This window comes from Diadema setosum, chromosome 10, assembly GCF_964275005.1.
Source record: "Diadema setosum chromosome 10, eeDiaSeto1, whole genome shotgun sequence".
Lineage (NCBI taxonomy): Eukaryota > Metazoa > Echinodermata > Echinoidea > Diadematoida > Diadematidae > Diadema > Diadema setosum.
This window is the reverse complement of record NC_092694.1, coordinates 22,066,378-22,078,809: the sequence shown is the minus strand read 5'-3', so window position 1 is coordinate 22,078,809 and position 12,432 is coordinate 22,066,378. Positions and strand designations below refer to the sequence as shown.

General features: G+C 37.7%; 1 protein-coding gene across 1 annotated transcript; it reads left to right on the top strand.

Moving 5' to 3' along the window:
* Positions 1-3,580: 3,580 nt before the first annotated feature.
* Positions 3,581-11,391, top strand: LOC140234018 (O(6)-methylguanine-induced apoptosis 2-like). Its single transcript, XM_072314101.1, has 9 exons — positions 3,581-3,705; positions 4,872-4,993; positions 5,615-5,716; positions 6,149-6,325; positions 7,097-7,208; positions 7,843-7,946; positions 8,687-8,751; positions 9,353-9,546; positions 10,369-11,391. The coding sequence occupies exons 1-9, from the start codon at positions 3,627-3,629 to the stop codon at positions 10,443-10,445; spliced, it is 1,032 nt and encodes a 343-aa protein (XP_072170202.1). The 5' UTR covers positions 3,581-3,626; the 3' UTR covers positions 10,446-11,391.
* Positions 11,392-12,432: the final 1,041 nt, after the last annotated feature.

Sequence of the window (12,432 nt, the reverse complement as noted above, 5' to 3'; positions counted from 1 at the left end):
TGTCCCTAACCGGGAAGGAGGGGGGGGGGGGGGGGGTGCAGGGCCCTGTCTTATAAAACTTGTGATAGAAATCAATCAATCACAAATCTCTTGAAAGCTGCAATCAATCGCAACCTGTGATTGATTGATTGCAGTTCTCCGTCTTAATAAGCCAGTTCGGGGTTCCAGTTTGAGCATGCGGATGAGCAGAAAAAGGTCATTTGTTCCGAGAGACAGGCTGGTTTTTAATTTCGCTGAGATAAGCATCCTTATAAATGGTGCCTGCCAGTACATCCACCTGACAGCAAGCCTGGTATTTGGCATTGTTCAAAAGAAAAAGTTTGCTAATGTATTCAAACCAGCACAATGAAATAGATGCTTCCAAAGGTGTTGATTGACGAACCATTCTGGTCGCTTCATCGACACAGGTTCATTCTTTGTAAGAATACGAGTTCCATAAATTGCTATGTTGGGCAAGCTGTTGCACTATGTCGCTTTGAATTGAGTGAAGTGCCTAACCAACTGACAAAAATGAAAGGTCATTTGTACCCATGTGCACATGGGCTATCTCCGAACTGGCTTATTTCAATCATGACTTTTTTATAAGATGGATTTGCATTCAATCGTAAAGTTGTGATTGAAGTCTTTAGAAGACGGGGCCCAGACCGAGGCACCCCCTCCCTCCCCCCCCCCCCCCCCACACACACACTTTAGGGTCTTTAAAAGAAATCGGATCGGAAAAAGAAATCTTTACACACATCATGACTTTCCGAAAGTTGTGGCAGAGTCTTCCCGCCGAAGCCAGGAGGTGTGTGTGTGTGTGTGTGGGGGGGGGGGGGGATCCCCCAGATGGATGGAAGGAGCGGAGGTAACCATCGCTCTTTGGTCAATCATCGATAGCATGGCCATGGGTGTAGGCAGGATTTTTTTTTTTTTTTTTTTTACCCTCGGGGGGAGGGGGCATTTTCCATACTACGATATTGGGGTGAACATACACGCAAGCGAGAGAGCGCATAACGAGCTGGGGGAAGGTGTAGAAGGGGTGGGGTGTAAAAGTAGCTATTATTATTCATACATAGTGAAGTAATGTTTTGATTTAATTTTCATTTGACTATACAAGTAAGAACACAGAGTGGGAGTGAAAATAGAATGACATTTGACATTTTGTTTTGTTTTGTTTTACTTTGTTTTGTTTTACCCAATGGTAAGTTGAATTTCCAAAGACCCAATCCATAGAATATTATACACAGGAAAAATGAATCAATGAAACAGCGGGAGAGGGTGGAGCATTGAGGTATGAAGCACCCAGTGCTTTTATATATCTTTGCAAAAATACATCGATCTGCTAAAAAAGACTAAATAAAGACATAAATGTACAAAAAAGTTACACCCTAAAAAACTCATGAAAACTCATGAACTGTTCTCCCTATTCCGCAGGAGAATGTGCGTGCGTGTGTGAGAGGGAGATAAAGAGAGACGTAGATGGGTGGGATTGGTAGATTGAGGGGGAGACTAGAGAGCAACCTTCCCTGGCTCCGTTAAGACGTTCAGTGGACCCCCCCCCCCCCCCTAATTGTACAGCGTATCCTGTCAACAGCATTTTTTAATACTGTTAACAGGGGGAAATGTGATGGAAATAAGATTTGATTTGAATATGAAATACTTACTTGTACTATGTTATGGATAAGCTTGCAATGGTATGAGGGACAAAGTGAGATCCTTGTCGCTAGGCCTTATATCATTCATGACATATCTTTCAGAAAGAAGAAGGGACTAAGAAAATTCTTGATAAACTCATTCATTTCTTTATACATCACAGTTATGCAACGCTATAATAATTGCTAAATTGAGAGACATAATAATGACGATGAATAATAGACATCTGGTCGTCATGCAACCAGTTAGTGGGGAGAAAGCACTACTCTCTACATTAGCGTATAAGGATCGGCGAAACACAGCAAAAGTGGAGTAAGCTGGTACTCATCAAATATGTAAAATGTCGTGAGAATTTTTGTTTTATTTTAAAGAATATTTCATTTTTCATCAATGAATACATTTTTACCAAACATTATAGAATATTTTCACAATTATTCAGTAGTGGATAAATTTTTGATTTTTCAAAAAAAAAACAAAACAAACAAAATAAAACCAAGCGGTGTGATCGATAGTGTCGATGTTGCAAGAAAGAAAATACAATTTTCTATCAATTCAAGAAAATCAACATATTCATTTATGTAACAGTGTATGGTGTTCATTATTTTGATAACGTTTTGCTCCTGAAGAAGGAAATGTCGTGGAGATTATAATGCCAGTGAGGAACTGGATTTTTTGGATCTGTTTCGTTTACAGGGGCACTGGATGGAGGATACATTTCGGACTTTATCAGGAATTCTTGGTGCAGGTGTGCTCCGTTTGGTTTTCACATTTAATAACCTAGATTGTTATTATTACTATCATTATTATCATTACTATCTGATAGCGTTTAATGAAGATGTAAGATTTAAAGCAAGGTAAATATAATCATATCCATACTTAGGGAGAAAGGTGAAAGACAACGAATAACACTGACCAATTTAGTGCTTATTCACGTCGATGTAGGGCACTTTGTCAATCAGTTGCAACGAATATTTTATTGTTGTATAAGGAGAAAGGAGCAGATATAATGTATTCTTTCAAGAAATAAGAAGTACGAAGTTGCGGAAAAGAAATGGATATCTGAATGGAAAAAGGCAATTTGTCTATAGTCATAGAACTTCCCATTTGTAGTAAAGGGAGTTTGATTTTAGTCAATGCCTCGATAAATTTGGAGTTGAAAGGAGTACTGGTGATTCACAAGGCAGATATGTATAAACTGATGGATTGTATTTTAAAAGGATTAAGCGTATTTTTTTCTAATTTAGACTTTACAGTTCGAGGGGAAGAAAAAGAGCAAATACAGATTTCACAGAAGTTAGAGTGGTTTCTTCCTGTTTGTCTTTTTTTTTTCTTGTTATAAAACTACCAATGAACATTGAAATTTTGAAATTGTGCAGAATGTTGAAGTTGTTTTTTATATCATGATTATGGCATATTGTACAATAATTTGTACACTTTCGCTTTGATTATGTACAGTAGTAGACGTTATTGAAATTCGGGGGGGGGGGGAGACACCAGTGGGGTACAGTATTTGGATGACGTTGACATGATTTTGTATGACGTTGACATGATTTGTATGTGGAGAAAGTTCAATCGATTCATAATATAGCAGACAGAAATTGATCGATAGGGCATTCACTCATCGATCATGCAGTCGAGGCCTCGTAGCAATCGCATGTATGTCACTATAGAAACAACTTCAGCAAACACTAGGAATCCAACTTTAATATCTTTAAAAAAAGTAACATGTCTAAGTATTTTCATTGTTGTTTGGAACAAGAAAATAAAAGAGTTTTATGAGTTGTGAAGAGTACTAGTACTCAATACGGTCATTGATCTTTTGTGACGTAAGAGCGGCGTTAGAAACGACACACGAATCGAACGTAAACACACGTACACACACATACACAATCGCTATATGCACGTTGATTGCATGCACCGCGTACCGTAACTCAAGCAGTCACACGATACACACAACAATCTTCCTTTGCTGTCACTTTCTGGAGGTCAGCATGGCGGACAGTGTACAAGTTCTCGACCCAAATTACAGGAGATTAGTTGGATCTATTAAATCAGGACGTATACACAAAGGTATTGCTTTTTCATTCCTCGCTGGTTCTTTACACTGCTGTGTTTATTGTCGTATCGTATTTGAGACATCCATGGTCATGGTTGTTCAGTCTGTTATGTGGTCCCACATGTGTCTTTTTGTGTCGGCTGAGTATGGAAATTGCGGGCGCTATAAATGAGTAATAAATCATTCAGTTTCCTACTCCCTAAATATCATCTCATCTGTCATCCTGCACACGCGAGTCAGGTTTGTCGTGGCATGAAGTATGAGGTTGAAGAACTCCATCATGGAGCGCGAAACTGCATCATAATTTGTATGCACATGCCATCAATCTGCTAGAATTTTTACATCATCATCATAAAAATAAAATTGCAATTTGCATCTTGGTGTGGTGTAAATTTATCTATTCTGATCTGTAACCCGTTAGATTTGCGGTTAAGTTGTCAAGTCTTGATGACAAATAACTAATTTTACTGTTTAAAACTGTACAGTGGAACACCCCGGGATTAGATGACAAGGTGTAAATTTAAGGTAAATCTTCATCATCATATAGATCTAACTCATGAATTCTTGACCACTCCTACAAGTATTAATATTCAAGATCCATGTCCATATAGGGCCTACATTTGTAACAACTCTTTGTAGAAAAACTGTCACTGCTGTTAGTGTTATGTTAGTGTTAAATTAGTGTAAATGTCTAGAGTCTAGTCTCTGACAAAAGTCTACACTGTAACTGTTACATGTAATTACAACTTCTACTTCTCGCACTGTTCTACCTCTATCCGAGTCTATGTAAACAGTACGTTGATACTTGACAGGATCCATCACATCAGTCTGGGTATTGTGTCAAGACGGATACGTCCAGCAAGGCAGCTGTTCGCAATACAGTCCGTTGGTGCCTATGTAGAATACATGTACATTGTGCAAGTAAAAACATCTCTCTGCCATTAGTGGCTTTTAACATTAACAGGGCTCCCTAGAAGGCTCCTGCTGTGGCAGAAACCAGGGTTTTGTGGATATACAGTACTGTAGGTATAGACAGTCTACATACTTTAGATGCTGTTATTAAGCTGTTCTCTACACTTACATGTACCTCTACATACTGCCCTCTGTACAAATGTATTTGTGATTATTAAGAACGTACTTATTTGGAACTATTTTTTTTTCCTTTTTATCTATCTCCCAGGACAAGGAATTACAGCTCCCACATCTTCCATCCCCAGCAAATACCAAACAATTGTCACAAGTAATGCAGATCAACGAGGATTTGGTGCTACATCAAAACGCTTCAACCATGATCTTACAGTGGTAAGGCACAAGTAACTTTTGGCAATTAGTCTCATGTAATTGCCTAATTATTGATATTGGATATTCACAGGCGTACATTGTTTATAAGGCAATTTTATGTGCAAGTATATGCATAGAATATCTTGCACTTGAAAATCAGTGTATGATTAATCTAAGCATTGTTACATACATGTATGTAGTGTATAAATGGTGTATTGTATTGCTTTTCTATGTTCTTTGTATTTCAGCTTGTGCACAGATTTTTATTGCATCAAATTTCAAGACAATTGTAAACCACTCCGTCCCGTTGATGTTTTTAAATTTGATCATTCACTCTGTTTAAAGGGGAAAAAAATCAGACATAATTTTATGCTCTTGAAAGTAATTAGTTCCAGTAAAGTTTGGTGAATCAAACATTTTAATTTCTGTAATGTGAATTTCATCTTCACTGTTCCTTTTATGAGACAAACTGTTCATATTCTTTATAAGAGGAAATTATTTTATCTTTGCAAACTTTGAAGTCTGTGAAATAAAATGAACAAACAAACTCCTGTTACTCTGCATTACCATTGATCATACAGTGTAAGGTACAAAATGCATTGGAATAAAGTCTATTTTTGTTGTGCTTTGTTTGTTTTCCAGAATGAAAATCCTGGTCCGGGTACCTATGTGCATCAAAACAAACCAGAACTGTTCAGCCCTTCCTTCTCAAAGAAAGGAATGGGAGTTGGTTTTGTATCAAAGGTGAGATCTCAGTTGCATTTGTGTAATTATGTACTCAAATCACCATGGCTGTATAGTGCCCCTTGTATGGTTCCATTTTAGGATTAAATCAAACTAATGATTGTGCTTACAGTTAGTCAACAGAGCAATCTTCCTCGACTTGTTTCTTGCCTTACAACATGGAAGCCCTATAGGATGTGATGCAGGACTTTGTAACAAAATATTTTGTTGTATGAATATGTTGTGTTTGTTGCTATGTATTTCCACTACTGCTCCAAGTTATGGGTTTTTGTATATGGGTTTTTGTTGTGCTGTAGAAAATGTACAGGATAAGTAAATATGTTTGTATCTCAGAAGTGAAAGATTATTATGAAAGCATAGATAGTAATGACATTATTGGTTAATAAGATGGCAAGTTGAATAGTCTATTCCCCATCCCTGTTTCTCTGTCAGACAAAAAGGGCTAAACATCACAAAGGAACCCCCGGTCCCGGTCCTGCCTATGCCCTTCCCAGCATGTTGACAAGCAGGAAAGACTTCAACCAGGCAGTAGCGTCCAGCAGCTTTCACAAACCCATAGCTGTGGTGAGGGACAAGGAGTCCAAACTTCCAGCCCCAAATCATTACAAAGTAAGTCAGATTGTAGATGTAGTTCGTATTATCTTTTGCTGCATTATTTTGATAGAGTACTAGTTTGTCTGAAGTGACTCATTTCAAGCCTAGACATTTTTTTTTCCCTTGCTAAATCAAGTGACCACTTAGATGTACGAAGACAAAGATTGTGAATGTATGATACACAGAACACATACCCTAACCTTTCAATTTCAGAGTATGAATTCAATTTGGTGTGAACAATGTTTTCAGTTTTTCTTTTCTTTTTCTGTTATTGACTCTTGCTTTCATGTGTTATCATGACATGGTTGGTTTTTTTTTTTTATGAAACAAGTTTTGGAGAGTTTTTTTTTTTTTTTTTTCAAGTGCCATCATAGAATTTCACATCCTCATGTCAAATCTGAGCTGTGGAATTGGGATTTGATTAATTAAGTGTATTCAAGCAGTAACCTAACCAACAGTTGTTTTTTTGTTTTTTGTTTTTGTTTTTGTTTTTGTTTTTTTTTTTAGTGACATGATTTAGGGATTCTCTTGGTATAAGGGCGAGCAGGTCAGTCATGGAAGCTTGACTGTATTTGATCATCAACATTGCCTGATTATAGGAAAAGACTGATTTGAAGTTCATGTAGTTTGTAAATGCTTCAAATTCATACTGTTGTGTCATCATTTACATGTGTGATGTATGTTATCATCATTCAGTGCACCTGTCTTTTTCCAATTCTTGGGCATGGTTGCTAAACACTGTATCAATTTTAATTTCATTTTTTTTTTTCTTTTTGGTCATTTCAGGTCTCTGACAGTACACTGAAGAGGCACTATGGGAGCCAGTTTCAAGCATCTTTTAAGTCAACATCTCGTCGCGTAGACTACAACAGAATACAAAGTGTTGCGCCAGCACCTTGTAAGTAAACTTCAGTGTGAAAGTAATTGTTTCAAGTTTTTTCAGAAGTCTACAAGAGTTATAGAAATGATTATAAGAAAGACTGAAGTAGCCTTATTAATATGAATTTGATTTGAGGTTAAAACCACTCAGACACTTGTTGAAATCAACAAATGTCATTGAAATCAAGAGAACACTCTCTGTGAAATCAGTTTATACAGAGTGCTGAAGAAAATTTTCAATAAATGCTAGTAGCCGGCTAGTAGCTCGCACCAGTGCATGCACTGTGTTGTAAATCATACCTCCAGAGTTACCCAGGAAATTTTGATATGTTCAAGATCTAACCCTATATTCAGTCTATTTACTTTGATCAGAATATTGCCATGGATTGGTTACCAGGCTGATTGAAGGAAGTAAAACTTCATTGGGACCAGAAACCTAACAAACTATTTCTTCTTTCTTTTTTTTAACAAAAGGCATAACATTGACTTATATGCAACTTATAAAATGTTTCATAATTCATAAGCGGTCTTAAGTCATTCTTCAGTTAGGAAGAATTACATTGATAAAAAGTATACACAAACAGCTGTATCTTCAAATGTATTCAACGAGGACAACTTTAATTTTTAATTAAAATTTTTTTTTTTCTTATCAGGCCATTATACAGTCAATGAAACACTTACCAAAGAAGCCCCTAAGATCCCAATGAGCAGCTTCAAGTCAACATCAAGCCGGCAAATGATCCTCAGTCCAGATCCGGTAAGTCAAATGCATCAACATACTTTTATGGCACTCGTTTTCAGCTTAAATTTTGACAAGCCATACAGTGATTTTTTTTTAATTTTTCTATTATTATTATTATTTTTTTTTTTGGGGGGGGGGGTTTGAGTACAAGTATGCATTTCATTCATGTGTAAGTATAGAGACAAAATTTGTTCTAGTTTTGCTTCTGCTGTGTTTGACTGATGCCTATCATTACTTATTCTTCAAAGGGGAAGGTCCCCTTTGTAGTAAAGATAACCTTCATGAATGTGGTAGGGTTAAAACCACTTGTACACTTCAAAGTGTTTTGACTCACAGGGCAATGACAGCAGCCACTATTTTTATTCACCAAGCTCTGCTAATGTTGGCAAAATGACAGCCTTTTACATTACACCTATTCCAACTGACAAATTGGAGGATAATTGTGTCGTCATAGGCATTTTTCTTTGACTATTATTTTCCCTCTTTGTGTGGTCAGTCATATATCATGGCGGGAACCTTAATCATATTTGTTTATTTGTAAAAACAAACAGCAGTCATATTTTGACTGCCCCCTCTTGCTAACCACAGGGCTAAATATAGATTGCATGAGCGTCACTCTATGATTGGGTGGTTCCAATTTCTGACTGTAAACTGAGATGATATGGAGCTAGGATGTTTTGCTCCCACATGATGGGAGCTGGTTATTTTTACCACCACATCATGTATTTCTGACTCTCCATCTGTCTGTCATGTAGAACCCTGGACCTGGTCATTATCATCCCAGTGAACCAATTGATGACCCAAAGAGGACACTATTTCCGTGAGTATCACAGGATCCTAGCTGATCTTGCAACTCTGTATATGTGACTCCCACAGATCAAATTTCCACTGCTTTTATGTTTGATAAACTAACCATATCACCTGTAAAGATTGTCAAAGTCTTTCTCTTTTTGCACTTGTGTAACCCTTGTAGGGAGAACTCCTGTATTAAAAATGGCTCCTAGTGTGAAGATTACATTTGCAGTCAAAGTAATATTTTTGAACTTGTTTCCAAACTTACATCCAGCACTAGCTTTGAGAAGTGAATAATATGGTCAGAATCTTCCTGTATTGTGTACGCATAATGCATCTTTGCATTTCCACCAGATTGATCACTTTGAACACTCAGATGAATGAAATGTGGCACTCTTGCTTTTGATAAATAGCTGTGACAGTATGTTTTCCTCCTGAGTGGTCAATATAGCTATGATAATATTTGTTATTATGACCCTACAGTGATTTTTCGTATTAATAAGGCTACTTCCTTTCTTGAAGGCTATCTACCATATGGATAAGACACTTTTGTTGTGTTACATCATACAAATGTAAGTGTTATTGTCATGTGTTTCCAATCTTTTCCTTTGCATGTATTTGTGTTTCAGGAAGAAGCGTTACCTGTGCATATCAGCTCCGGCCATGCCCCTGCCTCCCCCACTACCGGACCCAGGTCCAGGCAGCTATGAACTGGTCAACTACAAAGGTCCCACTAAGCATTACATGTCTGGCTCTGTCTTTGTCTCCTCAACGAGTCGTTGGACAGGTGACAGCAAGGACATGACAGATAATCCTGGCCCTGGTAAGAGTTGGTTTCATTCATTCTCTCCTGCTCTTTCCTCCTCCTCCTCCTCCTCCTCCTCCACCATTCTTCCTACCCCTTCTTCTCATTCCTCTTCTCCCTTCCTCCCCTATTTCTCCTTTGATTATGATTAGCATAAAATTGGCAATGCTTCAGAGCTGATTTGTGCATGAGTAAAAAGACGAAGAGTTCAGACTGGAAGCTCTTTAAACTATGACTTTTTAATGTTGCATTTCTTGCTTTGTTCAAACAGCACACCAGAGCCCCATTTCATAAAAAAGTTGATGTGATAGCAACTCTTGCTGGAATGGCATGTCATGGTAACGATAAAAATTCAGCTTTCTGATTGGCTGTTGCTACGAGATGCAGCTATGCTTAGCAAGAGTTGCTATCCTAACATCTTTTATGAAATGGAACCCAGATGGTCTAGAATTTTCAATAAGTCACAGCGAGCTATATGGTGATAGGTCTTTCCATAAATCATGTATATTAACAACACAGCTCATGTGTTGAGCATTAAATACATAGCTCCTAAGTTGATATATCTTAAAATTAGTATTTATTATATTCGCATGTGAAATTAAGTTTTTATCTGTCTAAAATGTCCTGTCCAGAAACGAAGAAAATGGTTTCCAAATAGATGTAGAGAAAGGGATGTCTGGTTGTAAAGAAATACAAAAGATCAGTGGTACCACCACAAACAATTGTTCATTTATTCTTAAAGGAATAAGGTATGAGAACTTAGGTTTGGTAAACCATAATATGTATTGTATGGAGTATGCACAACATTCACATTATTTTATTTTCTCATTCTCTCTGCAGCAACATACAGACCACAAACTCAAAACAGGAAACAGTCCTTTCTGTACAATGCCCAGTCCAAGTGGGTTGCGCCGTGATTTCTCCAGAGCCTTTCATGAACTCTCATGCATCATTGCCCCATGGCAGGCCGTGATGCAACAAGGGGCAGCTGCTGTCTTGTGGACCAATGGGGTCGTCTGTATCAGACGTGCCGTCCACTCTTGTCACAGTCACAGGAAACTTGTCGCCATCGAGCTACTCATTGTCCTGCCTGGTATCGTCATTTCTTTGTTGCATCATCGTCCATGACCCATGGACCACGTTTACCACAGTTGTGATGCGGCGCCTGTGTCACTGTACGTATGGCAGAGAACCCTTCATCCAGTATCTGGTGTGCTGGCATACATCATCATCAGACAGAAGGCTTCACACCTGTCAAGACAACCACCCTTGCAGCATCATAATGATATCAAGTCTCTGTTGGATAATCAAACCAACCAAAGCTAAAGAAGATGGCTAAGTGTTGTTGTTATGCATGTGTATGTCAGTCTTTGAATTATCATCAGTATTATATTCCATGCAAGTGAATTCTTGTGAAGGCATGCAAATAGCATTCCTATTCAGTATCCTATGACCCCCGGTAGCATTGAGATCGATACCAATTGTATCAATGGCCAGTGGTGTTCAGAGTAAATTGTAAATGTAATTAAATCTTCTCAAAAGTGCTTATTGTACGCAGTCATAAATTTATAGACAACTTTAGTAGAACAGTACCCTTAAGGTCCCAAAATAACAGGATAACAATCAGGAAACAAAAATAATTTGTCGAATGCATGGGAGATAGAGTGACAGGAAATTTATCCCGTACTACAATGTACCTGAAATTCACAGTTGGATTATGGTGTACTTGCAACAGGCTCTCGAGATTCTTTGCAGTCATCCACACCCTTCCATGTCTAAGTAGTTCTCCCTCCCATCTCCTCCCAAACCAATGCTCCTTAAATGTTTGTTAATAAACTGCAGCGTCAGTAGCATCTGACCGTACCACTCTGGCTGTTCTCTGTTAATACTTGCATACTTACTGTACGAGCTGAAATTTTCGCGGTGGTTTTATTTTCGCGAATTTCGCGAATCGCCTTTGAACCGCGAAAATAACAACACGCAAAAATAACAGCGCGCTAATAGCTAAGTTCAGTTAGACCCTCGCAACCGCGATATTAACAACACGCGAAAATGTCCTCTAAGTAGCAATTCGCGAAAATATCTGTACGCGAAAATTTCAGCTCGTACAGTATCAAGCTGTCTTTCAGAACCTTGTCACACACATGACAAAGTTTACAGTGTATTGCCTTGACTGCACATTGCAATACATGTCTTGGGTATGATTGATCATAATGGTTATTGCATTTACTTCCAAAGTTTAAGTGCCGTATATGTAAACAAATACTGAATATGTACTTTGAATTGATGAAGAGGTGAATCGACTACTAAGAGAGAATTTGGTACACTTACAGGGACATTAGAGACTATGATTAAATAGATGATGTCGGTGCTGCCATACATCAAGTGCATTGTTCATTGAGATGCAAAAACGTGGGGTATATCCTTCGACTTTTAACACAATTGAATTCCATCCAAAGGGGTCCGTGTTTCAGATATTGTTATCTGCTGATTTGGAAATGATTAGCAGTACTGTTGTTAGTGGTATGTTTGTGATGTTAATTGCATCCAGGTTAAAAAGAGAATTTATAGTATGTCTGACCTGTTTTAAATAAAACTACATTATATGTTCAATAATACAGACAGCATAATGCCTTTGTTATTGTATATTTTGATTTGATAAAATGTGCAGATCTTATAAATTGTACAAATGTACATAGCATAAGATGACTATCTTTTGTATTATCACCTTGAATATTTGTAAAATATAGAGAATAAAAGAGCAAACAAACAAATCTAACATGAACTAATGCTGAATGTGTGATGTCTGAAGCCTCCTTTATTCAGCAAAGAAGAAAAAGAAAAAGAACAGCAGCAGCAGCAACAACAATAACAACAACAAACAAACAAACAAAGAGACGGATT

What these genes read in the sequence shown, in the direction of transcription:
- LOC140234018 (XM_072314101.1), top strand. Translation starts at nt 3,627, where the DNA reads ATGGCGGACAGTGTACAAGTTCTCGACCCAAATTACAGGAGATTAGTT. An exon ending in ATCAGGACGTATACACAAAG is followed by an intron (nt 3,706 to 4,871) that starts GTATTGCTTTTT and finishes TCTATCTCCCAG; the next exon opens with GACAAGGAATTACAGCTCCC. An exon ending in GACAGATAATCCTGGCCCTG is followed by an intron (nt 9,547 to 10,368) that starts GTAAGAGTTGGT and finishes TTCTCTCTGCAG; the next exon opens with CAACATACAGACCACAAACT.